The sequence below is a fragment of the Podospora bellae-mahoneyi genome, chromosome 2 (assembly GCF_035222275.1).
Source record: "Podospora bellae-mahoneyi strain CBS 112042 chromosome 2, whole genome shotgun sequence".
Classification (NCBI taxonomy): Eukaryota; Fungi; Ascomycota; class Sordariomycetes; order Sordariales; family Podosporaceae; genus Podospora; species Podospora bellae-mahoneyi.
Window position 1 is genome coordinate 50,969 of NC_085881.1, and position 24,387 is coordinate 75,355.

The window sequence follows — 24,387 nt, forward strand, 5'->3', positions numbered from 1 at the left end:
CACGATCGATACCTATTACCATCAGCCATCTAGATAAGTCAATCGACTGGCACTCCAGGAGCCTTGCTGTAAGCCCAGTTTCAAGCCTTCTGGTCCGCACGGGGAATTGATAGCTATTAGATAATTACTGCTACCCGGGTATTACACTGTATTCCATGACACTTCCTCCCGCTTATTTGGCCCTCTTGACGACAAAGGCGCCCCGTTCAATGGTGTTAATGAGGATAAATCCACTCTTGAAGAAGGGGTAGTGACTCCAAGTGCCGACGAAATCCAAGATACCACCCTCTGGAAGAGCATCATCCTCGGGGTAAATGTCAAAGAAGCCAACCTCCTTCACTCGGGCACCGGTAGGGTCCCTGGACAAGCTTGATACATCTAGAATTCTCAAGCCAGAGCCGTAGTTGCTTTGGTAAGAGAGACCGTCAATGACAAACTGGTTGTGGTCAATGCCGTAAGCAGCGCTCCGGAAGAAGCCAGTTTGCTTGGGGCTCTCAAGAGAGCGAATGTCCCAAAAGTAAGTGATTGGATACCCGCTGGCAGCCGGACCGACACCATTAACCTCGTCAAGCTCATCATCAAGGACGAGGAACTCCTGCCAGGCAGTGTTAGTGACCCAGCCTTGATGAGTATCTTTTGGAAAATTTGGTTAGCACATGCGTGGAAGACTGGTGGCGGTGAAATCTTACAGGCTGCTCCCTCGTAACTGGTGCGTGAGATGATGTTGGTGGCGTTCTTGTCAGTAACATCGTAGCTAGGAGAAAGGTTAGCCATGGAAGTCCTACAATACCGCCTAAAACACTTACATGGTCAAGGTGTCCTCGTTGTAACCGTAGCAAATGTCCCGGCCCCAGTACTTGAAATCAGGACCCCGGTATGTCAGGCACTGAGCGTCATGGACGTATCCGTCACCTGCGGCGCATCCGAGCGTCTTGGGCTTGGCTGGGTCCTTGAGATCGATGAAGATGAGGCCGGACCGGCAAGCGCTGGTGCGGGGTGCAGCGCCGACGGCGACGGCATACTGCTTTTCCTCATTGACAACAACGTTGTGAGTGCGGCCAATGGGCAGGTCGTTCCACCAGGAAGTGACATCCTTCTCGGGGTCAAAGGTGACGGGCTTCTTGGGGTTGATCTTGGTAAGCTTGCTCATATCAAACACCTGGACACCGTGGCCGGCGGCCTCGGATCCGATGATGATAAAGTTCTTGTACCCCCTGATCTCACGCCAGATGAGGGGCTCAATGCCCTTGGTCTGAGGAAGACGGCCGAGGTAGACAAGCTTGCCCTGTTTGTTGATCTCGGCAAAGGCGGCGCCATCAGCCTGAGCGATGACGACAAACTCACGGCCATCACGGCTGGTCCAGCCCCACGAGGACGAACCCTCGCCAGTGGCGGATCCCAGATCAGCGTGCGACACGAAATCGTAAAAATCCACCTGTTGGACAGGGTCAGAGTGTGGTTCATCCGTCTCGGATTCAGGTGTGCAAAGGGCTCACACCTTGTTGCACTTGAACGTATTCATGGCATCGCCGGGGATGACAGCCGCAACACCATTCTTGCAGCGGATGGCACCGTCACCGCCCCGCGACTTCCATTTCTTGGAGTTGAAGTGACCGGCTTTGAGCTCACGGTTCCATGTGGCATGCTTCTTGGCCATCAACTGCTCGTGGACGGCACCACTGTCATAAATCTTGGCCACGGCCGGGTCCGGGGCGACTTCTTTGGCAGCAGCACCATGGGCCAAGAGGGCCGTGATGGCTGCAGTGACGAGCCGAATTGTCCTCATGATGGAGCTTTGCCGTAGTTGTCCGAGGGTGATTTGAAGGTGGTGAGAGAGAAGCTGAGAGGTGTTTGGCATTTCAAAACAACAGCCTTGGTGCTTTTATAGCGATTGTTCATGTCCACAAGATGCTCTCTCCTGTAGTGTCAACCCTGATCCATGTCTCGCAACCTTCCTCCTGTTCGAGACATGTTGTGCTAGGATCCATCTCGGCATCGTAGCTGCCCATCTCTGATCAGAGTCCAGACGAATGTTGGAGATGTCGCCATAGACTCCTGGCCTGTTCTATCGATTTTGCGGTGCAACATGTGCTTACTTCTCCTTCCTGTTTGGGGAGGTTGTATCAAGAATACTAAGATAAGTTGGTCCATGCCGGGGTCTCTGAGGATTCGCAATCGACATTCGTTCGTTGCATGATAACACCCAGTGCAGTGCCCGTGGGCCAAGACAGTCGACACCCAAACTCCCGGGATGGAATATGCCTGTGTACAACAATGATCGCATAAGCCTCTGTTGCTCTATGTATGGGGGAATGCTGTAATCAACGCAGGGCCAAAGGCCAAGGTTTTGGTATTGCGTTCGGTATTGGGGAGGCGGACACAACCGGGCGGCGAAGACCGTTATCGATGCTGCAGGAGGCCACCTAGTAGGTGCGGGGACGTTTTACCTCCTTCCAGATTGGGTCGGGCTCCATGTCGGGAGCATCCTGATCGTGGTTCCTGCCTCCATTCAACAAGATGCTCTCGAGTGCCCTAAGGCTGGCCGAAATAAGTGTTTGGCTTCTTGTCCACCATACGAGGGCAAGTCCATCGGAAATTTCCTGACTGAGCGACTAAATCTGTTCAATAGCCACCTGCCCTATGGTACGTAAGGTACTTTGCCCACCGCCCTTTCTCGCATCATGTCGATCACGACACTTCGTTTGCGCGCGAGGCAGCATTCGCATCTTAAAACGACATTGTTTCCGACTTGCCCATTCAACGTTGCCTTCCTAAAAAAGCTTGTCATTCATAAGCTTCCATCTTCCCCGCAGTTGACAACAAGGGCTGTGCGGTCTGGGCCTTTGCTCAAGAACCCGGGGGGTTTGTCATTTCCGTCTGATGAATGCATGGCCGTGGCGCCGGCAGAGTGAAGGCAGCAACACCTGCTTCTCTGGGTGCCTACAGAAACGGTCGCACTTGGATGGTCTAATCTGCTGAGCTACATGTCACCGCATGCTCGTATTCAATGAAGCTGTGCTATGCTGAGGCAGACTGGGTCGTACCAACGGCTGTGTCTGGTGTGGCAGGTCGGTTTTGATGGGCACTTGGAGCGCGTGAGGTCGAGCTATAGGGGAGCGTCTTGAGCAAAACTCGTGTTACTATTGCTGCACCATCAATGAGATTTTGCTATCACTGGAAAGGCTACCACCGAGGAAATCAGTGCAGACGCGCCCCCTCCAAGGGCGGTCAAGTTCTTGTTCCCGTCAAGATGACAGCTTTCTCTTTCGCTAAAGCATCAATGACTGAATCGGGAAGATACAGTGATCCTTGACCAGTTCCTTTGGCGTTAACACAAGCCATTGAGCAATGCTGATGTCGTTGAACTCGGGGACTTGCAATACGTCGAAGAAAATCAAAGCCTCGGTGCCTGTGTTTTCAATGAAGTGTCCCGCGGCGGCAGGAACAAATGTATCTCCGCCGACCGTGAAGTCAAAGGTTCTGGAGGCGGCAGGGTCTTATATTCTGTTGTTCTATCAGACAGAGCCTCGAAGGAAGAACCAGACATCGACAGCGTATGTGTCGTCGACAAAGAAGCAACCTTTGTCATCTACCAATGCTTGAGCATCAAGGCCAGCTCGTTGGCGGAATGTATTAGGAGCGAGCCGCATGTCTAGGTACTCAGACCATGACTTTTTCCGCCGGGAAACAGATCCATTTCTCTGTCTGCCCATCCAGAGTTCTTACCAGTCCCTGATCTATCTTGTAATATGCCCATTGGCCACATCAGTTTGGGCATGTCGCCCACACAAGATCCAGGAGGAGCAGACTAGATTCAACTGCGGAGTGAGCCACCAGATTCTGCCATAGTCGGTGTTGGTGACTTGACTCCCTTCTAAGACCGTCGTTCTCCCTGTAGTCCCCTATTTAGCGTCATCGTTAGAAAACAACATAGGGGGTTCGTCATCGTGACGTACTGGGGATACGGCAAGGCCAAAGTCCTGGCAATTGAATAAGCAAGATCCGTGGCGGGGAGTTATTCGAAATCCAACCGTTTGTGCCTTCGTACCTTTGTGAACAGGGGCTCAGGGTCTGGAATCAGCATTTCTTATATCATGGCGAAGCTTGTCTAGTCCTCGAAACCACTGGTACCGCGCCTTTTCGTACTTGTGACGGAGAGTATCCATTCTCCTTTGATTCGACAGAACTTTCTTTTCCAGAGTATGGGAGCGTATAAGCATCTTGATCGCCTCGGACTTGGAAGATGCAGTTTGGACAGCACACTCCTGCTAATGGCAAGATTCAAAGATTCATTTTTTTTTTTTGGAAAATACATTGTATGACGACTGGAGAACTGTATTGATGTAGGAAAATCACACCGTATATATCAGTTAGTAACCCCATGGTAAACAACCTTTTTGACATGAAGTAGTGCGGTTGATGAAGTGGGTGGGCTTTTTGGCGAATGGTCCGGTGAGCGAGAGTGACGGAATGAACGCTAATCATGAAAGGGATACCTGTATTCGAGAAGCTGAAAACGTATCGTGAATCGCAGTCAAAGAGATCGGATAACAATCGGCGGACAGTCGGTGACTTGGGGCCAGACTAACATGACGCTATCAAAAACACCGAACGCACAGACCACCGTCCACCCTTATCAGCGGAAAATTTGTTGCTGATTGAGTGAGTGTGTGTGTGAGAACCTCAATGACCACCCAGTCACTCGCTCATAGTCTCACCGCAGCCGTTTCAAAATGGAGGTCGATAGCGACGCAGACTCCCGGTTTTTGGAGGGGACACGTCATTTTCTCTCCTGGTTCCAGTCTCTGCCGGGAGCAACCTTCCATAAGGACATTACGATTGAGGATCTGAGGAGTCGAAATGCAGGACGGGGTATTGGTGAGGCTTCCTGGGGTTCCGATTGCAATCTTGCGCTTTTGCTGACAAGACACCCAAACAGTCGCCCAGGCCGACATTGCTGCCGACACAGTTCTCTTCACCATCCCACGCAACAGCATTCTTTGCGCGGCAACCTCCCCCTTGAAAGACAAACTCCCTGAAATATTTGACCTCGACAATGATGATGAGGACGAGTCTGGAGATGAAAGTGATGGCGACAACCAAAACTCTTGGACGCTCCTGATCCTCATCCTCATCCACGAATATCTGCAAGGGTCCTCCTCTCAGTGGAAGCCTTACCTCGACGTCCTCCCCTCCACCTTCAACACCCCCATGTTCTGGACACCCTCGCAGCTTTCCTTCCTTCAAGCTTCTGCCGTTACATCCAAGATCGGTCAGGGGGAGGCTGATAAGATGATCGCATCCAAGATCCTCCCTGTCATCCGCTCCCACCCCCAAATATTCTTCCCCTCGTCAGCCACGCCCCTCTCCGATGACCAACTCATCCAGCTGGCGCACCGCATGGGCTCCACCATCATGTCATATGCCTTTGATCTTGAGCAGGACATGGAGATCCCCGAGCAGCTGGAGAACGACGACGAATGGGAGGAGGACCGCGAAGGGAAAACCATGCTGGGGATGGTGCCCATGGCAGACATTTTGAACGCCGACGCCGAGTTCAATGCGCACATCAACCATGCCGAAGATGCCCTGACTGCCGTCTCACTCCGCCTCATCAGAAAGGGGGAGGAGATTCTCAACTTTTACGGCCCGCTATCGAGTGCCGAGCTGCTCCGACGGTATGGATACGTCACGGAGAAGCATGCCAGGTGGGATGTGGTCGAGTTGTCTTGGAGTCTCATTTCGTCTGCGCTGCAGTCCAAGCTCAAAGCCCAGCCATCGGTCTGGGAAAAGGTATGCGCGTTGGTGCAGCAGGACGAGGAGTTTGAAGAGGCATTTGTTCTGGAACGTCAGAGTCCGGATCCTTCGTCCACAGGGTTGTTGGAAGAGCCGGCCGAGTTTACCTCTCTCCCGGACGAGCTCGGTGAGCATTTCAAGCTTTGTCTAAAGGCCTACAAAAAAATAACAGACAGCAAAAACGATATGGCCCTTCGCGCACTGAACGACAGGGACTGGAGAAAGAGGTTATACCTAGAAACCATATTGGAGGCTGTAACGCAGAGAGAAAGGGAATACGGTACCACACTAGAGCAGGATGATCAGCTCCTCAGTGCTGATCCGTCCGACCAACGAGAAAAGATGGCTGTGTGGGTGCGCCGGGGGGAGAAGCTTGTTCTAAGAGAAGCACGAGCGTGGATCACCACGCAGCTCGAGGAGCTGAGAAACAGACCCGTGGATCAGCTACTAGACGAAGGGAGGGCGGCGAAGAGGAGGAGAATATAACTATGTGGAAAAGTTAATAAATTATTAAGATGATATCGTTGACAAGGTGTACCCATCGGCAGTGCCTCTGATCGGTATAAGGTAAGCCAGATTATGAAAAGAAAGGAAAACGCCAACATGGTCGTTCCTGAACCCTAGCCATGGATGTCAAACATGTCTCAAGACTGCAAGCCATCTCAAAGCAGGTCATGCCTTGTTCTTTGGCTTCTTTCGTATCAACCCCGCATCAAGGACATTGATGGAGATTGGCCCGCTCTCATTAGAGCCTGCCGTGCTTTGCCCTGTCTCTTGTGATGGCCCTTTCCTGCGCACTAGTCCTGTCAAGTTGGTCACGACGGCCCCCTGATTACCACTGCTCACACTCCCAAAGAGGGTTCCTTGTGTCTTAGCCTTACCGAGAACTGAAGCACCCCACTCGTCAGCGCCAACGCCTGCCTGGCTGATCCAGCGCCGAGAACTTCCCACCGCCTTGTCCAGTGTCGAAAAGTCCAGGTGCAACAGAAGCTCGATATCCCTCTTGTATTCCGACTCGCTAACCACTTTGGCACCCCGTCCTTCTAGGGGCCAGTAATAGTACTTTGTCGACGTCGGTCGGTCGAGTAGATAGTTGCGGAGCTGGCGCTTCACCTTGGGCGGTCGCGATATGATGGGGCCCGTCAGCTTCTTCTTTCTCTTCAACTTGTCCTTTTTCTTGCGACGATCCGGTTGCGGGGGCAAACCATCCAAATCTTGTTTCAGCGGGCTGCCTCTATTGGAGCGTGGAGTCTGAGCGAGGATATCCACGCGCCGACGGGGAGGTGTGGAGGGTGGGTTGTGAGACGAGAATGGCGCGTCAAATGACGAAGTGGACGTGGTAGTCTTTGCTTGGGCGGCAGTATCCTTCTTGGTGGGGTTAAAAACTAGCCAAATAAAACCAGTGAGCCGTCCGCTTGAGCACTCCTGGCGAAACGACATCATTTCCCAGAACTGGTCAAGATTTTTGACGCTCGCCCACTTCCATATTCCCTGCTTTCGTTTGGAGACCTCCTCGTCCAGCTCGTCGCGAAATCGGGATTTGGGGTCGTCGGGGTAGCGCGGGATCAGGCAGCGCGGCGGCACCCAGTCGAACTCGTCGACGTAATGGGATATCTTTTCCAAGGGATGGCCGATAACCCAGTTGTCCGCGCTCGTAGCTGTCCGTGGAACAAAGGCCCTCGTGTCAGTCTCCTCCAGACCCGGGACGAGGAGGTACCCTTTCGGGGTTCCCCACGCCTCCCCTCTCAATCCCTCCATCAGCGGGTTGAGCACTCTGCACCACCATTTGACCAGGCCCCGGTCGTCGAGAATATGCTTGCCGTCATTTTGCACGCTACCTGGAAACAGATACTGCGACTGGGCGCGGGCAAAGAGGTTCACGATGGTCTGTGTGTTCTTGCGTCGACGATGTTCGATCAGGTAGGCGAGGAATATGGCTGTCACTTGGCGGATGGGCGATGAGGTGCCCTTGGGGAGCTTGAGAAGATGCAGGTAGCCAGTCGAGTCCGCCTTGCCCACGAACAGCGTGGTCGAGTAGGCTGTCGTGAAGATGAAGATCTCGACAGCAAAGACCAACACCTGGGCTCTGGGCTCGGTGGCTTTGGCCTCGTCGGCACCGGGCGAAGCGCGCTTTAAGGAGGCAGGCGCATCGTGGTCGCGATCTATCGAGATGGTCAGGAAGTGGCTTTCGCCAAATGTCTTGTCTGGCCGTTCGTCTGGTGGGGCCGAGCAGAGAGGTTCGGTCTTGGTCGGGGGCGTCGAGAGGTGGTAAACGGCAAACTTGAAGCCGTGAGGCAACACGGCAGCGAGTCGATCGCGAAGGGTGTCGGTGCTGGTTGGAGTCGGAGTCACACTCTTGAAGGCACGTCTGAAGGTCGAGGATGTGGTGGACGAAGACATTGTGGTGGTCGAGGCCCTGGAGACAAAGTGATATCCCAGGTTCCAATGCAGTGCCGTGGCAGACAAGATGGAGCCCAGGGAGCTGGAGCTGGAGCTCGAGCAGGCGTGCCTGGCGTGCTGGGGAGCAAGCCTGGTCGCGTGGGCCGCTTGGCATCCAACTGCATTGGCCAATGGAGAGGGTTTGTTTTGCCCCGCACAACCCTTGCATCAGTGGGACTTCGGTGTGGGGTTGTCGGGCTGAGCCGGCGCCGAAGTTCAGCCGCTTGGCAACGGAAGCGCATTGCAGCTTTGGCTGGGGAAACCGAGAGGACGGAAAAAAATTACAGCGCGATTGTTGCAGTGCCTGGCGCATGTGCTTGGAAGCAGCAAGACAAATAACACCACGACCTGTAGCTGGCCATTGCACCTTGACGAACCAGTCCCGCCCGACGAAATCCCAGCAGCCAACAACACCATGGCTCTCAATCCCGCGCGGGCGTCCGTCTCGTCGGCCTCCAAGGCTCTGGCAAGATGCACCCGGCCCCCACCATCGTCAGTTGCCAGCAGTATGGGCCTGTCTGCCCGCCAAATGTCGACAGAGACGACACCGACATCAACACCAACCACGGCCGATAGCCAATCAGCCTCCGGGGCCTCCGGGGCCTCCTCCTCGGAACGTCGCCCGCGATGGTCTTATACCCCAGAACGAATGAAGGGCCCCGGCTTTTCCATCAACATTGTCAAGAACCCCGCGCGCAAGATATGGCACGTAAACGAGGACCCAGAGAAGGTCGATGCCGTTTACAACCGGTTCCTGGGCAAGAACGGCGACAAGATGTTGCCCGACGAGATCAAGTGGCTGGCTGTAACACACAAGAGTTTCGACCAAGGAAGGAGAGGGTTCAACACAAGACTGGCCTATTATGGTGCGCCGGCCCATTCTTCGTCGACTTGTTTTAGTGCTGATTCCAGTGTTCACCCCAGGTCGTCAAGTCCTCGCCCTAGAAACTACGCGAAGTATCCTCGCAAATCCGCTCCCTGGGGATGCGGCCCAAGAAGCAATCAGCTTCTCTGACGAACATGGCCGCGAGCCGTTCCAGCACCCTGCTCTCGCGAATGTCGACAAGCTGTATGCAAGACAACCCTGGGACGTAGTAAGCATGGAAAAGATTGCCAAACTCGCCTTTGATGTTGGTCTGGGTGAAATCACCCGGTGGAAACCCAAGATGGTATAGCTCTTCTCCCCCGTTGCCAGTGCCCTGACTGAATCGACTAACGAATAAACTCTGTCTGGCAGCCTGAAAACCTCGAACTCTCGGGTATTGTTTCGGTACTCAACACATCAGTCTTGGCCATCGTCGGCGCCGTTTCTCTTCAAAATGGCGCCGAAGTCGCGCATCGCGTTGTCCGCGACAGAATACTAAGGAGACTGGCTTAACGGCTGCAAGGGCCGAGGCGAGTGGCATCGTGTATAATCTTGTATTATAGTTTATTGGGCGGGCGGGCAATGTAGAAATGGCTGGACAATGCCCTCTCCAGTGACTTGCGATGAACCCCAAACGTAGAGTAATAAGTCACCACCCATCCACAAACTGAATCTCGGCCACCTTCATGGGCTTCTTGCCAACCTTCATCCACCCTTCCCCATCAACAAACTGCTTGCCTCTGCTCAGGAGGAAGCGGCGATAGTAATCAGTATCGACACTCGCTTGCTGCAGCACGCATTTACCGCCCTTCCACTCGGCCGGCGGCACGCGCTCTGCATATAGAAACAAGATAAACTCGTCCAGGTCGGCAAAAATGGTCCGCGAAAAGGCTTTGAGAGTGGCTGCCCCCACTGGGTGAGCCCAGGGAGCCATGCTCATTGACAACCTTCTCAGCCCCCTTGCCTTACCCTTTTGGTTCCTCAGAAGGGATGCACCCGTCTTTCGGAGCCAATCCAACAGGTTCGTCAACCGGGTGTAATGGAGATCACCGAGCAAGGCGACTGTGTCATGCTCTAGGTTGAGATACAGCGAGCGGGAAGGAAGGAGGTCTCCAGGCCGTTCCGAATTGATCTCTGGGTCTAGGAGGTGGTGTCGGACGGTAGGAGCGTGAAGGGGAAGCGCAACATTATAGTGCCTGAGAGCTGCCTGGCGGGCTTCCACAGAGACCGAAAGAGCGACAGGGTTGAAGGAGCGTGATTGCCACTTGGGTTGGTCTCGGTGGTTGTCATCAGCATAGTGGGTGCGGCGGGTGTGAAGGACGACTGTACGAGGAAAGAATGAGAGACGCCTTTAAGCTTCAACCATTAGTTGGCGGCATGTGAGTTGAGACACGAGAACAAGGAAGCCTGACCATATCTTGAGACGGATCTCCGCGGGGAGAAGTGAGAATAGGGAAAACGTTGTGAGGCCCGGGCTCTCATCGGCAGACGTTGAAGAAACCCGCCCATCACTTGGCTCGTGGCTGATGTTCATCGTGGTTGAGGTTGGAACCTCTCCTACTCCCCTTGAGGAGAGGCTCTCTGTCAAGGTAGCCATGATGCAGACTCAACTAATCGTTTATATTTGGTTGTAGAATTTTTGAGTGTTACTGGGCCTTCTGCAAAATAAAAGCAAGCAAAAGAACCTCTTAGATGCGGGGGCCAGTGGCTTTTAATTCAGGCCACCATCCGCAGACGATATCCTTTTGGATCCAGGTCGGCATCCTCCGCACGTCTCCGCCTCAACATTTGAATGTCTATTTGGTACTTAATGGTCCGAATCACGAGAATTAGGCGGTGTGTGAGCCCAAAATTGTAACCGATAAAGATAAATGTCAGCAGTTGGGCTTATTAGGGTGGGGGATGACAGGGGGGTCAATATGACAGCTCTCCGTGTGGATTTGACGTCAGCGCGCGCCCTTTTGGGTACCTACATGACTGTCTGGATTTTCGGTCTACCTCCAACACCCCGCTCCTCGAACAGGCCGGTCTGTCATTCCCCCAAGCTACTCCGATTTTGCGCCTTTCCATGCTATTCCAGCCATTGTCGATTTACCCAGTCAAAAACTACGCATGTGAGGCTGTACATAGACTACTCAGGCGGGCAGTCAATGTCAACATCCGGTATGGAACGAACGCAACCATTGTTGATATTGAAATTCTGACATGAGCGGACTGAACACATCAAGCCATACCGCGATCCAAGCTCAAGCAAATTTTCAGATACCCCAAGGCCCAAAATACCCCTTTCAACTGAACAATGAAGTGATCACTTCGTCGTCACCGTCATCAGCATCCCATCTACCGGCTTAGCAGTCACCTGTTGATTCTGGCAACCCGTGTTAGTGGTAAACCTGTGAAATAGGTATGTACAGACAAGCTTACATTGTACACTGGTTTGCCCTTGAGACGGCATTTTCCTGTTGGTTCAAGAATGAAAGTTCCCTTTTCATTCCTTTCCAGCTCTCCCAAGCCCACCTTGGAAAAGGTGTATTTTCTTGCCACAAACGCAATGATGACCCTTGCTTCGATCGTGGCAAGGTCCTGGCCGATGCAATTTCTGGGACCGCGTTCAAACGGTCTCCAAGAGCTGGCGGGAAACCGTCTGTCTTCTTCGATGGTGCTGTCCCCGTTGTTGCTCGAGCTCATAATCCCGCTCTTGTCGCCTAGCCATCTGTCGGGCATGAACTCGTCCGCAGTATCACCAAACACTTGAGCGTCTCGCTGTATGATGGTGGCGCAGTTATAAACCACCATGCCATCGAGACACAGGTGTTGTCCTTCAGGGGTTTGCACAACGAAATTGCTTCCTGGTGGCGCCATCCTTGCCGTACCAGCTGGTGGGCATAGGCGCAGCGTCTCCTTGATGACGGCGGTGGTGTAGGCCATGTTGTTGAGCAATTCATCCCCTCCCGGACTCAGCAGCTTGTGCTTCATCAGCTCGAAGCTTTCACCTGATTCGGGGCCGAAGAGGGCATCCAGCTCTGCAACTAGTGCCTCGTGCGCTTTGGGGTACCGGTGAAGAAAGTAGAATGCCCAAGCGAGAAGAATCGAGGTTGTGTCGTGCCCTGCAAACAGGAACGTCTTTACCTGATCGATTGTCTGAGCCAGCAGCTGCTCGTCGAGCACGTCGCGTCCCTGCAGTGACAGGCTCAGCACACTGCGCTTTTCCTGTGGCTGCTCCTCGCCATGCTTCAGCCGAATCATCTGTTCCAGAAGGGAGTCGACCTTTTTCCCAAGACGGAATCGTTTGAGGGCCAGCTTTGGATAACACCACCACGGAAGCATGTTGCTTCTTCCATGAAATGTCTGGACTAGTTGGTCATAAACCCTGATGAACTCGCCCTCTCTGGAAGAGTCGGGGATCTGGGCGTCAAAGTCGATGTCCATCGTCACCGCCCCGATGATGTCAAATGTCAAGCTGATAATGAGGTCGGTCAAGGGAAAAGATTGGCCATTTTCGCAGAGCTTGTTCAGTCTACCGAGGAAGATCTCAGTCTTGTCAATGATACAGGGGAGCAAGGTCATGAGGTGCTTCGGCGCGAATCCAGGGTTGTACTGCTTTCTCATCGACTTCCATTCCTCTCGCTGCTTGGACAAGATGGAGTGAGGCCCGATGAGGTCCACAAGGTCGGCTATGGTAGGGGATTTTGGAGCGCTCCAAGGATACTGCTTCGTCGCTTTCGACAGCTGCTCGGCCACCTCATGAGACGAAATGACGGCCATGGGATACCTGGCTGGCCAGAGGTCGACGAGAAGCACAGAAGGGTTACCGGCAGCTTTCACCATGTCACAGAAGATCCAGTCTGTTTATCTATTAGCGACTGGTCACCAGAGTACAGGAGTAATACAAGATCTGGATAGCAACTCACCAATATGCAGATCAGGCAGGTCATTGTTTTTGACTGTAAACTCATGAATGGTCTTCATGTGTCCCCAAATAAAAGACGGGGTAAGCTGTGGAAAGTGGGCATACTGCTTGAACCTGCGATGCCACACCGTCGCCAAAAGATACACGCCAACCAAGAGCAAGGCCCAGAGCATAAGATGGCTTGCCATTTCTTTGGTTTCTGTTATCTGTGAGTCTGATTTCAGGGTCAGGTTAATCACTTGTGCAGACTTACAGTGCGGATGACTCAATAGGCAGATTTGCTGCAAAAGTTGGGAACAGACAAGAGGACTTTATCAATTTAAAGGGGGAGAACGGCGTGAAGGGTGTCCCAGCGTTGTCCTCAGGTGGGGTTCGCCTGTTGGCTGTTCCCGCACCACTCGTTTGTTGCAAAACAACGAAAATTGAATGGATTCTGCATGGAACTTGGGTAGCTAGTGGTCTTTTTGGTGGCGGTGAAACAGTGGCTAGCCTGTCGGTGAAAGTGTCCCTACCCTACCTACCGATATTGCCACACCTGAACCTGGGACACAACATGAACGCCACGGAAACCCATGGCAACATATTGACTGGATATTGTATTGTCGCTGAATGCTTTATACAGAAGACGTTGACGAAGGGGTGGTCCTACCCGCGTAGCTTCCGGCTAAAAACACCCTCCAATGCAACGTGGCCCAGGTACTACGTGATCCCGACACGGCCTCAGATCTTCCCAATCTCCCGGCCTCCGGTGTTTCTTTCGCTGCCCAGGATCAAATTGACCTGGTTGCTGACCCCGATCAACTCATCCTTTTCGTCCCTAATCACCACTTCTAGGTCCAGTCTTCCGTTTCTGATCTCTTTGCTTTGCATCCTCAACCTGAGCCACTCAACCCCCTTTTCCTCGGGCAGCGAACGTTTCAGTTCCAGACTCATCACGATCGTCGGATACCAGAACATCTCGGTCGCTTTGAATGGCTTATCAGTTTCGCCGCCTGGAGGGGGCCGAAACGCTTCGACGACGTAGGGGAAAGCATCACTGACGAGCCCGAGGGAGGAGTTTGTGAACCCTTCTGACGGGATCTTGAATCGCATCCACAGGTCGATTACAGTCGGGTGCTCCTGTCCCCACTTTGGAAAGTAAAAATGGCAGTTGTCCAAAACCCGTGCGTATGTGCCAAACGCTCCGGAAGCTCCAAGGTTGAGCTCCCGCCAGTTGTCATCCTGCCTCTTTGATTTCAGCAGGGAAAAGTCTGGTGAGGCAGTCTTGGACGGCAATGATCACAAAGTGGGCAGTGTGAGTCCTTGCTCTCTGGAGAGATCCGTCATGGTCAGATAGGCCGTGATCTCGGCCCGGGACGTTCCCTTGGTAATCCAGGGCGCTTGGTCGAGTAGTCCTCGTTGGTAAAGTGTCAGATGAAGCATCGAGAACTGTCTTCCTGGCTTGGTTTCCGAAATGATGATGATAGCAGGGCCAACTTCGGTTCGATTGAGAAATTGGAAATGCGACGTCATGGCATCTTTTTGGTGTTTTGATGCCAAATGCAAACGGGCTGCCTCCAACAGGCATGAAGCGGAATACCCGCCATTGGGGACTGCAGTTGATGTCAGTCAGAGTACCTAGGTATAAGAGGGCAACCGAGAAAGGACGAAATCATACCGGTTCCAATGCAATAGGAGTCCAGCAGGTTAGTTTTGTATGTGTGGGAGTCGAGTCTCTCCACCTTGGTGGCTTGGGAAAAAGGGATGAGGGCAGACATGATAACAGGTGCAAAGGAGTACTGTCCGATTTGTTGCTACAAGACTCTGAAAGATCCGATGGACCTGTAAACAGGTTTATTACATACAGACCTGCAGCTCGACTATACATAAGAGCTCCATGTGGTAGAATAATCAAGCAAATAGACCTACAGTTGACCTCGGCTGCCGTAGAAAGAAATCCGAAGTCCGTTCGTCCACCACCACCTGATGCAGCCTGGTCCTGATCAAGCCAAGTAGGAATGTTATAAAAACTGAGTGTGCCTGTATCAACAGACCACACCAAGGGAGTTATTGCTGGCAATAAAAAAAATTGAAGACTCTTGATCATTAAGAATGATCAAAAGGTTTGGACAATATGGGAATTGAACCCATGACCTTTCACAGGACGCAGTTGTATGAATGCGAAGCGAAAATCATACCCCTAGACCAATTGCCCTAGCTATTGAAAGCAAACGCTAGTTTTTCTATACATGATTGGTCTTATTCATCTCTTGCTAACCAAGCAGGGACCCTTGGAAGTTGGACCTCGGCTCTGTCAACCACAGCTGCGATTCACATCCTTGAAGACCATGGAAACCCCATCTTCACATGTCAACTGCAACGTTGTCTACCGCACCTCAAACTCTTGGAATCCCAACAATTTCCAGAACCTGCTATCCAAGTCGTTGCTATTTGGGCTCACCTCATAATTGCCATGCTGATTTGTCTCGATTGGCGACACTGCTGGTTGACAAGATGGATGCATCCCTGCAGCGCAGCAGGCGGTTCGAGTTCAACTTTCTTCCCAGCCCCACCCGAGATGTTCGCAAATGTGGATTGCCAGCATGCTTTGTTGGGGAAGAAGGGGCAGGGTGCTTTGTAGAACATTGGTTGACTGACGATAAATTATCCCAAATCCAGTTTACGGTGGTGTACTTTTTTCTTTGGCTTTGTTGACATTCGCAAACCCCCAGCGCTTCAACCTGACTGACCACGATGACCAACGCCGAACCGCCACCGCCTCCCGCCTCGGGGCCCGAGAATCATCCCGATGAAGCACCGTTGCTGAAAACCTTCACCCGCCTCAGCAAGCAAGTCTACGTTCAAGAGCCCGTTTCCTCTCCTCCCCCATGCGCTCACGAAACCGATCCAACAACCGTGATCATATATGGCTGGGGGGATGCCGCGCCGAAACATCTGTCCAAATATGTTACTGGCTACACGACGCTATTTCCCTATGTCCGCCTGGTCCTCATCTTCTCTCCGATCCTCAAGACGCTGTACCAGACCCTCGAGTCTCGTTCAAAAACCATGATACCCGTGATCGAGGCCCTCTACGGGCCCATTTCCTCCCTTGGCTCCTCTGCCGTGCCCTCCAAGGCCGAGTCCAAAGAACGAATCCTCCTGCAAGTCATGTCCAACACTGGAGGGATGAACCTGGCCGCCACCATGTACGCTTTTACTAGAGCCCAGCCCACTGAACCAGCTCAGGTGTTCCCCTATGACCTCATGGTCCTTGATTCAACACCAGGGAGCACCGCCTTCCTTCCCAACATTGCTCCTTGGTCACGAGCCATGGCAATAGGAGCTTCGAGAGTCTTGCCCTTTCTCCCCTTTATCGTCATCCAGGCGATGGCGGCGCTGTTCCTCGCAACGCTGCATGGCGTTGGTCAGATCATGGGAGCTACTTCTGCAGCAGTGTTTTCTGTAGCCGCCGTAAACGATCCATCATTGTCCGACATCACCTCGAAACGGCTATACCTCTACAGCAAAGAAGACGACATCATTCATTGGGAGGATATTGAAAGGCACGCGGCAGATGCAAAAAGCAAGGGATGGGACGTGTCGTCCGAGACCTTTGAGGGCACCCCCCATGTTGGCCACATGAAAGCTCACCCGGACAAGTACTGGACTGCCATCAGCGCAGCATGGAAAGATGCAGTCAAGAAACGAGACCATCGGTGACATGTGCGAATGAGGAATAGTGGAGACTAGAGATCAACTGGTAATACTTGCCCATTATATTCCCTATTGCATGGAACTTGTAAAATGCTGGCGAAAAGTCAAGATGGGGGCATCGCAGTCTCATTGGATCTTGGTTCTAGGTAATAATTTGAGAAACCCACATGGCCTTTTGAGCAAGGTTGTCCCGTTGTTCACCCTCCCGCACGGGCTATTGTGTTTGTCCACCCATTGCCCCATGCCTACCACGGTACACCTTACAAGGTGCCGGCAGTCTTGAACGCCTTGAGGCAGTCCTCAACCTTGGCCTTCATGGTCTTCTCACCCTCTCTGACCCAGACACGAGGGTCGTACTTGATGGTTGTCAGTATAACCAAAACAAGAAATGTGGGACACGTCACTACACTCACCTTCTTCTTGTTGGGCTTGTTCCCGCCTTCGGGGTTTCCGACTTGGGTCTTGAGATAGTCAATGTTGTTGGTGACATAATCTCTGATGCCCGTCAGGTAAGCCCACTGCAAGTCGGTGTCTACATTCACCTTGATGACACTATTCTCTTGTTAGCATCTTGAACAGGCTAGTCTTGACATGTGCAGGGGCAATTTACCCATGGCTGATCGCAGTGTGGTAGTCGGACAAGGAAGAACCAGATCCGCCCTGTGACAAACTCGTTAGCATAATCGGTCTTGACGTCTCTGGCAAGGACCTTGGCTCGCATCCCAGTTTGTAAAGAACCAAAAGTACTCGAGTGTGAAGGAATCACGTAGCTCAGAGGCAAGAGAGCCTCATCGTTTCGAGGCCTGTTCAAGAACAAACCGTGGTGAACGTGAACCAAGAGTAGAGGTCCTGCAGCCTGGGTATGCGAGCCCAGAGTAGGACGACGAAGGGAGGATTCTCACATGGAAGACAAAGAAGACGGGCTTGTCCTCGGAGAACTTCAGCTGCTCCTTGACATAGGCCTGGTGCTTGCCCAACAACTCAGGGTGACTGGCAAGATGAGATTGTGGTTTAGTAAGTTAACTCAGACGGTGCGCGTTTTAGCATGGAGTAAGACATACAGCTTGACATTTCCAGGGGCGTAGACGCCGTGAACATTGCCGAAGCCAGCAGCAATGCTGAAATACGGTGAGATGTCCTTGAAGGCGTTGTAGATCTGCAAGATGTCCTCGGGCTGTGTGTACAAAGCGGAGTTGTCAACACCAGAGTCTGGATACCTCAGGTTAGCAAAGCGCATATCTGTGTCACCAAGTTACTTACTATCGACACCGTCCTCCTCGCCGCCAGTGATACCAATCTCCATCTCGAGCCACTGCTTAAGAGGAGCCATGCGCTTCAGGTAACGGACGCAAGTCTCAATGTTCTCTTCGACGGATTCCTCCGAGAGATCAAGCATGTGACTGCTGAAAAGGGGCGTGCCGTTCTTCTTGAAGAACTTCTCGTCCTCCTCGAGCATGCCATCGAACCATGGAAGGAGCTTCTTCGCGCAGTGATCGGTGTGGAGCACCACGGGGATGCCGTACGAAGGGGCGACGGCACGGATGTAGTGGGCGGCAGCTATCGCGCCAGCAACGGAGGCTACAAATCCTCAGCATCAAACACCACTAGAAACAAGAGATGGGGGGACTCACCCTCACGCTTCTCAGAGCTGTCCTTGATGCCCTTTCCAGCGAAGTAGGCGCTAGTCGCCAAAGTCAGCACTTGCAGGGAGAATTGTAGAGCAAACCAATGGTGACTTACGCTCCACCTTGCGATGTCTGGAGGATGATGGGAGCCTTGGAGTCACGGGCTTGGGGGTCAAGGTTAGCACAAATCACGCATGGGACTTGGGGAGGAACTTACCAGCCTCAAGGGCGGCCACAACAGTCGAGCTCGAGGTGACGTTCACGGCAGGAATCGCAAACCCGACCTTGCGGGCGTGCTGGAAAAGCTGGAGAACATGGTCGCCCTACACAAGCAGCAAGAGAATACAGGTCAGGAGGTTCTGTCGGAAAATTGGCTGCGGATATGCCGATTGGGGGTTGGACGTACGTAGATGACTCCGGCGGGGAGGTTAAGCTCCTGTTAAAAAGTACATGTCAGCTGCTGCTAGACGACAGGAGGTCTAGGGTGTGGCTTACATCGAGGATGCCCATTGTGATATCGGTAGACAGGTAAAGGCTAATTGGGCGGTGATTGCTGAAGGAAAACGGAGTGACTGGTCCAAAGATGAATGTAAGGAGACGAGAAGGGAGTGGAAGGAAAACAAGGGCTTTGTATGACGCACCTGGACTCTGTCGCGGTTGCTCAGACGAGTTGCAAGACCACCGACAAGTCGCTGGCAGGAGCGGGGCATCCCGGTCCAGGAGAATCACCCCACCATGTCCACCGGCACCCCGCGGGCTGGCCAGGTGGGGTGTTGAGCCAAAGCACTGGCTTCGGCATGTGCTGCGGCCCGGCAGTGATTCCTGCGGCCTGTCCTGCAGGCTTTTGACAGCTGCCAACTGAAGAAACTGTTGGGATTTCTGACAGAACCCAGTTGACCCCCCATTCTCTTGGCAATTTCAGCAAGACATGGTCGGTCCGATGGCCCAAGAGGCTTTTTTGGGCTTTGCGAAGCCGGACGGACGAGCAGGGCAGTGTATTTTTTTTCTGCACACTCTCACCGTATGTCAAACCACCCATCATCTCGGCCGGTCATGTCGGCGTGGGTGGAGAAACGCGGCGCAAGGCACAGCACCTGTGTCGCCAGCTTGGCTCGGAAAATAGTGGAAAGCACCGGCGTCCGCACCCGTATGACCTCGGTCCGACATGACACATATTCGCCAGGAACCGGAATGTCTTCAAGGCTGTTCTCGACCGTTTAAAAGGCCTCCCTCACGCCGAATTTCCTAGCACTCGTAGTTGGGGTTCAGGACCATTGGAAGTGAGGGGAGCCTAGCTACGTCATGGTGGATCAAGTCCAGGGATGAGCTGACTCGGCGGAGCTGATGAGACGATGATCAAAACCACCAGCAAACACGCATCGTCAACATCAGCATTGGTCATATTCATCAAAGGCTGAGAAATACAAAAGCGTGTCCGACGGCTCGCAATGAAATCCTTCGTTACCAATTTGGGACTGTCTTCTTGAATCGAGGTGGGAGCTACACAAGATGACAAACTGGGTGCTCCTTCTGACAAATTGGGCCAACAGAAGCGCATAGGCAGTTGTTATCGCATCAGCGAAAGAGGGCAAGAGCAACTGAATATATAGGGCTCAGGCAGTCCAAGATATTGGAGATGTTTTAGACCAGAACCAGACTTTTCATCTCTGGCATCATGAAGAGCTTCACACTTCTCGCAGGTCTTTTGTTCTCGTCCACGGCTTCATCAGCCGTGCAGGGCATAAAGTCCCCCAAACCCCCGTCGCTGAACCATCTTTGCTCGGTCAATTTTACTTTGGGTGACGCTATCCCGATTGGAAGCGGACCAAGAGGCATTCGGCTGGTTATTCCCATCTTGAACGGCACCTTCTGGGGACCTAGACTTAAGGGTACCTATCTCTCACCACTACAACCTCTCGACAGAACAGCTGACAAATCCAGGTACCATCTTACCGATCGGCGCGGACTGGGCCCTGCTTGATCCGAAGTATGGCCTTGATCCAGACAAGAGCTTTACAGCTGATGTCAGGACCACATTCAAAACCCACGACGGGGAGTTTATCCAGATCACTCTTTCTGGGGAAAGACAGTCTGATGATGCACGGAAGCGGACTCTAGTCAGAATCGGCATGGAGACGGGAAGCGAACGGTACTACTGGGTGAATTCGTTGGTTGGGCTTGGAGTGGTGACGAGGCCCGCTGAGGAGGGCAGAGAGTTTGAACTTGGAATGGAGTTCTGGCAGGCTCAGCTTTGAAATTTTGGTCTGCGGTTTCTTGAGTCCGATATTGATCGCAAATTCACCATCTCAGGGACACTCCCTGGATCTATCACCCTTCCTTCCGTAGCCTTGAATTGGTTGTCACTCGCAGAGTAACCTCTTATCCAAAATAACACCGCTTTCGACAACTTGAAATACATCCAGGAGTAAATGGTCCGGTCTGTGAGCAGATTCATGATCACTGGCTTTCATCCAACTGACGGAAAAAAATTCCCTGCCGGCAATTTCGCTTACAACTGCACGTCTTCAACTTGTCTCATGGCGGTGTTGGTGAAATGGCAAACCATCTTGTCTTTAGACGGCATGTTATCGGTTTCTCTTAGACAGAACCGCATTCTCGAAATGCTGATTGAGCGACACAGAGCCAAGAAAACATATTGTGTGGCCAACCGTTGCAACTCAATGTCGCAGTCATTGAAAGAGACACTCGGCAGTTATCCAGGGGATTAAAAGAGTCTCGTCTCGGCTCAGAGCTTTCGCCTATTTGCCGGCATATACCACAACTTGATGTCGTCATTATGTTGTGAAGACATTCGGAAAGTTGGCTTGGCATTCAGGGGTAAGTCGTTTTTGTGGCAGCCATTACCCGATCTGTGTTGGCAAGGTGAGTGCAAATGGGGGTGCAGGTAGCAAATTTAACCTTTTATAACAGCTTAAAAACCGCGCCTATCTTGATGCTATCTCCAATCGCCAAACAGGGGTACGGATAGTTTAACCGCCAGTCCAGCGCTTGGATCGCCAACCTTTCTGCATTGTACCTGTGAATCGCAATCACCTTTGGTTGAAGTCTTATCAGCATAGTCATAGATGCGGGTTTCGGTACGTAGGTTGGGAAAGGGAAAGGCAGACACGGCAGGATCAACAGGGGCAACAATAATGTCTGGGCATATAAGAGGAGAAAGAAGTGAATGATGGATGAGTACTCGTCACCAGCGCTCCCATCTTTGCCATCGAATCCTTCTAGCCCAGGATGAAATTCCTTGCCGTTTTCAATCTTGCTTTGCTGTGTGGACAGAGCGTGGCGTCGGTCCATTGCACGGTCGTGAAGCCTGATCTCGTGAAGCGAATGTGCGCGTTTGACAACTGCCCTTCTATCGGCCATGTCAAACGCGGGCAACTTGTACATGCCGCATGTTTAGCTGACTGCAGCACTGTGGATAAGTGAGTTTGTCTCAGGTCCCAAACACAGTCATCGGTGCTGACCCTAAGCTGGAGTCCATGGGTCAAGCTGTTTGACGATACCTTTATCCAAGCAAGGAAGCAATATCTCGAACACTGTCACACATTTGGCAAGGATGCTTTCATCAAAGGTAAGCTTGGTTTTTACAAACTCAAGCTTCAACTTGCAGCTAACAGCGGCCAAGACCTTCCCCCTTGTCATGTGGTAGACAAAAGGTCGAAAACAGATTGCGCATTCCTGTCGAGCTCTCCTCAATTACATTCACGACCTGGCAAACTTGGTTCAGGACTTCTCAAGCCCCTGAAAAGAGATACGGGCAACAGTCTCGAGTATGTGTCAGGGCCGATCGCATCACACAACACAACTCTTCCTGATAACATAGGCAACTCGACGACTGTTTCCGCCAATTCAACCGTTTCTGCGAATTCGACGATTCACCTTGGCAACAATGCAACTAATCCGTTCTTCAAAAAGTGGTACAAGCGTCATGCCATCCGATCTCCTCAGGTCTTCACTACGATAACCCTGCCTATACCAACCCCAACTCTCACAATTCCAATCACCACGCCAACTCTCTCATTGCCCATCCCAACCTCAACAGTCTCGATATCAATCCCGTCCCCAACAACCACGGCACCTAGTCTGCCTCTCCCTACCGGTATATTTTCGCGTCGCCATGATCAACAAAAGGTTGACTTTGCCTTCTTTCCCAACTCTACCATCCCGCTTGGCAATGTTACAAAGCCTCATTTTTCTAAAAGATCGTTTGTGGCTCTTCCTTTTAACGCTTAGACGGTGGTTGCTCAGCCTTGCTCTCGATTGTCTACTTTAGGTTTCTCTCTGTCTTTACCAATATCTGTATTGGAAAATCTTCTGATAGTTCGCCCTCGCTCATCTTACGCTCTTTCAAGCATCATACGCTGCTCAGCTATTTGTAGGTAGTCTTTGATCTGCTCTACGAACCCAATTTTACCCCGACTTTGCCTTGCTTTCTGCAAGAACCTTCTCGACTACTTGCAAGTCTTCTCTCAGACTGGTACAAAATCCACCCTCGGTGTCTGAAAAGATCTCGGCAAAGTACAATGCAGCCTCTCCGTACTTTTTCGCGCTCTCCGGGTCCCCTTTATCATAGTATAACTTCATGAAAACCTGGTAGTATTCCCCAATCTTGGTAATAAGCCTTTCCACCTGTGCCAGCTCGATGAACTCTCGGGTCCAATCTACCAAAGCGTCATATTGGGTCTCCGAGTCCTGCATGGCATAAAACAGCTCCATCAGCCGCTCGCGACGAGAGTCGGATGCCTCTCTGGCCTCGGCCGGGGCCGTGCAAAGTGCACAGGTGCAGTTGAAATGCCAGTTGCCCAGCGATTTGGCACGGTATGACGTGGGCATGCCCAGCGGGATATCTGTGTATGTTAGAGAGCAGTACTTGAGGGTGTCCGGATGGGCTTCTGGAAACCTTACAGCTAATGGTGATCTCTTCTCCCGGCATGATATCTCTCGTTGCGACCGCCGACATGACCAAATCGTTGGAGGTGAAGCGTGGAAAGGCACTAGAACAATCAGCCACTCTTGACTTCTCTGAAAAACGGTGGCTCCGAGACCTACTTGGGATCACAAGCGTGGTTCATCCTCTATGTTCTGTCAGTCACTCTTCGCGTGTGGAAAATAGGAAGACATGAGACAAACCGCAATCTCGGGATACAGCCCTTTGCAATCACGACCGTTGACTGTCATGCCAAAGGCATTGGTCCGGATCACATCTTCCAGCACATGCATTTCACCTTTTCTGCTCCTCGCCAGGTTCAAAACCCGTTGTCTGTCCCCCATTTGCTCCAACGCTCGCTGGTAATATTTTCTACCTTTTACAAAACCTCTTGCTCTCACAGATTCTCCTGCCGGTGTGGCCTTGCGCGTGCCTCCCTCTGTCACCTTGAATTTGACACCTGCTTCGTCCTCCTCTTCCCGGGGGAAGAAAGCGTTATCCGCAATCACGGCAGGAAAAGCGCGCATGATGGTTTCAAACCGGCTGATCTTTCTGGTTGCGATAACTCCTTTTCCCTTTCCGGGAATAGAGATGATGGCGTATGGCAGATCGGGATGTTGAAACTCCTCCTGGGGTTTGAAATGTCTTCTCTCTAGCCAATGGTCCGCAGCTCTGTCGATGGCCACCACCAGGCCAGCAGCAGTTTCTGGAGTTGTCAGAAAGGAAACTCCAGCCCCTAGATTGTACGACGCGGACGAAAAGACACAAAACTTCTCGCCTGGAATGTCGGAGAAGGACGTTGAGCAGAGAGGTTGGTGGGTCCACGGCAGATTGGGAATGTCAAAGGAATCTGATTCGTCATCCACTAAAAGAGGTGACTGCTTCGGTGCAGCATATAGTGGGGAGAGTAGAGGATTGGGACATGTGGTCTGAAGGGCAGAAACATGGTTGATAGTTAGGAAGAAACAAGACCAAAGTATGGGTGAAAACTTGAAGGCTAGACGGTGTGCGGGTTCTGGGAGTCATGTCAGCGACCTGCCGTTCTCATTGTCAAAAGATATACTTACTAGCCATGATGATGAGCTTTCGTTTCTTGACTTGTCCCGCTGGT

General features: G+C 52.2%; 12 protein-coding genes and 1 non-coding gene across 13 annotated transcripts; 6 read left to right on the forward strand and 7 right to left on the reverse strand.

Annotated features, from left to right (window-relative positions):
• Positions 1 to 87: 87 nt before the first annotated feature.
• QC761_000620 (uncharacterized protein) lies at positions 88 to 3,153 on the reverse strand. The gene is made up of 4 exons (XM_062871835.1): positions 1,499 to 3,153; positions 807 to 1,435; positions 690 to 754; positions 88 to 633 (listed from the first exon to the last, which is right to left on the reverse strand). Exons 1-4 carry the CDS (start codon positions 1,856 to 1,858, stop codon positions 173 to 175), a joined length of 1,515 nt encoding a protein of 504 aa, XP_062734153.1. The 5' UTR covers positions 1,859 to 3,153; the 3' UTR covers positions 88 to 172.
• A 1,528-nt stretch (positions 3,154 to 4,681) lies between these two features.
• Positions 4,682 to 7,104, forward strand: RMS1 (Ribosomal lysine N-methyltransferase 4). The gene is made up of 3 exons (XM_062871838.1): positions 4,682 to 4,878; positions 4,940 to 6,774; positions 6,857 to 7,104. Exons 1-2 carry the CDS (start codon positions 4,734 to 4,736, stop codon positions 6,280 to 6,282), a joined length of 1,488 nt encoding a protein of 495 aa, XP_062734154.1. The 5' UTR covers positions 4,682 to 4,733; the 3' UTR covers positions 6,283 to 6,774; positions 6,857 to 7,104.
• On the reverse strand, positions 6,469 to 8,339 carry QC761_000650 (uncharacterized protein; the record flags this gene model as incomplete). The annotated part of the gene is made up of 1 exon (XM_062871839.1): positions 6,469 to 8,339. Exon 1 carries the CDS (start codon positions 8,194 to 8,196, stop codon positions 6,469 to 6,471), a length of 1,728 nt encoding a protein of 575 aa, XP_062734155.1. The 5' UTR covers positions 8,197 to 8,339.
• Positions 8,340 to 8,650: 311 nt separating this feature from the next.
• QC761_000660 (uncharacterized protein) lies at positions 8,651 to 9,640 on the forward strand (the record flags this gene model as incomplete). Its single annotated transcript, XM_062871841.1, has 3 exons — positions 8,651 to 9,101; positions 9,160 to 9,404; positions 9,473 to 9,640. The coding sequence occupies 3 exons, from the start codon at positions 8,651 to 8,653 to the stop codon at positions 9,611 to 9,613; spliced, it is 837 nt and encodes a 278-aa protein (XP_062734156.1). The 3' UTR covers positions 9,614 to 9,640.
• A 98-nt stretch (positions 9,641 to 9,738) lies between these two features.
• On the reverse strand, positions 9,739 to 10,971 carry QC761_000670 (uncharacterized protein). The gene is made up of 2 exons (XM_062871843.1): positions 10,513 to 10,971; positions 9,739 to 10,449 (listed from the first exon to the last, which is right to left on the reverse strand). The coding sequence occupies exons 1-2, from the start codon at positions 10,695 to 10,697 to the stop codon at positions 9,750 to 9,752; spliced, it is 885 nt and encodes a 294-aa protein (XP_062734157.1). The 5' UTR covers positions 10,698 to 10,971; the 3' UTR covers positions 9,739 to 9,749.
• A 298-nt stretch (positions 10,972 to 11,269) lies between these two features.
• QC761_000680 (uncharacterized protein) lies at positions 11,270 to 13,198 on the reverse strand (the record flags this gene model as incomplete). The annotated part of the gene is made up of 3 exons (XM_062871847.1): positions 11,270 to 11,468; positions 11,525 to 12,945; positions 13,012 to 13,198. 3 exons carry the CDS (start codon positions 13,196 to 13,198, stop codon positions 11,409 to 11,411), a joined length of 1,668 nt encoding a protein of 555 aa, XP_062734158.1. The 3' UTR covers positions 11,270 to 11,408.
• Positions 13,199 to 13,730: 532 nt separating this feature from the next.
• On the reverse strand, positions 13,731 to 15,111 carry QC761_000690 (uncharacterized protein; the record flags this gene model as incomplete). Its single annotated transcript, XM_062871848.1, has 3 exons — positions 14,668 to 15,111; positions 14,293 to 14,602; positions 13,731 to 14,235 (listed from the first exon to the last, which is right to left on the reverse strand). The coding sequence occupies exons 1-3, from the start codon at positions 14,765 to 14,767 to the stop codon at positions 13,731 to 13,733; spliced, it is 915 nt and encodes a 304-aa protein (XP_062734159.1). The 5' UTR covers positions 14,768 to 15,111.
• Positions 15,112 to 15,115: 4 nt separating this feature from the next.
• On the forward strand, positions 15,116 to 15,204 carry QC761_0029910. The gene has a single exon. It is a non-coding gene; the product is annotated as a tRNA-Ala (tRNA).
• A 539-nt stretch (positions 15,205 to 15,743) lies between these two features.
• On the forward strand, positions 15,744 to 16,712 carry QC761_000700 (uncharacterized protein; the record flags this gene model as incomplete). Its single annotated transcript, XM_062871849.1, has 1 exon — positions 15,744 to 16,712. The coding sequence occupies one exon, from the start codon at positions 15,744 to 15,746 to the stop codon at positions 16,710 to 16,712; it is 969 nt and encodes a 322-aa protein (XP_062734160.1).
• A 23-nt stretch (positions 16,713 to 16,735) lies between these two features.
• FBA1 (Fructose-bisphosphate aldolase 1) lies at positions 16,736 to 19,779 on the reverse strand. Its single transcript, XM_062871850.1, has 11 exons — positions 18,827 to 19,779; positions 18,738 to 18,767; positions 18,549 to 18,654; positions 18,447 to 18,495; positions 18,338 to 18,387; positions 17,967 to 18,284; positions 17,768 to 17,915; positions 17,609 to 17,696; positions 17,317 to 17,366; positions 17,120 to 17,258; positions 16,736 to 17,062 (listed from the first exon to the last, which is right to left on the reverse strand). The coding sequence occupies exons 1-11, from the start codon at positions 18,839 to 18,841 to the stop codon at positions 16,967 to 16,969; spliced, it is 1,089 nt and encodes a 362-aa protein (XP_062734161.1). The 5' UTR covers positions 18,842 to 19,779; the 3' UTR covers positions 16,736 to 16,966.
• Positions 19,240 to 20,754, forward strand: QC761_000715 (uncharacterized protein). Its single transcript, XM_062871851.1, has 2 exons — positions 19,240 to 20,220; positions 20,273 to 20,754. The coding sequence occupies exons 1-2, from the start codon at positions 20,007 to 20,009 to the stop codon at positions 20,584 to 20,586; spliced, it is 528 nt and encodes a 175-aa protein (XP_062734162.1). The 5' UTR covers positions 19,240 to 20,006; the 3' UTR covers positions 20,587 to 20,754.
• An 826-nt stretch (positions 20,755 to 21,580) lies between these two features.
• On the forward strand, positions 21,581 to 22,763 carry QC761_000718 (uncharacterized protein; the record flags this gene model as incomplete). Its single annotated transcript, XM_062871852.1, has 3 exons — positions 21,581 to 21,771; positions 21,826 to 21,920; positions 21,975 to 22,763. 3 exons carry the CDS (start codon positions 21,581 to 21,583, stop codon positions 22,580 to 22,582), a joined length of 894 nt encoding a protein of 297 aa, XP_062734163.1. The 3' UTR covers positions 22,583 to 22,763.
• Positions 22,588 to 24,350, reverse strand: QC761_000720 (uncharacterized protein; the record flags this gene model as incomplete). The annotated part of the gene is made up of 5 exons (XM_062871853.1): positions 22,588 to 23,196; positions 23,255 to 23,343; positions 23,399 to 23,424; positions 23,480 to 24,291; positions 24,344 to 24,350. The coding sequence occupies 5 exons, from the start codon at positions 24,348 to 24,350 to the stop codon at positions 22,760 to 22,762; spliced, it is 1,371 nt and encodes a 456-aa protein (XP_062734164.1). The 3' UTR covers positions 22,588 to 22,759.
• Positions 24,351 to 24,387: the final 37 nt, after the last annotated feature.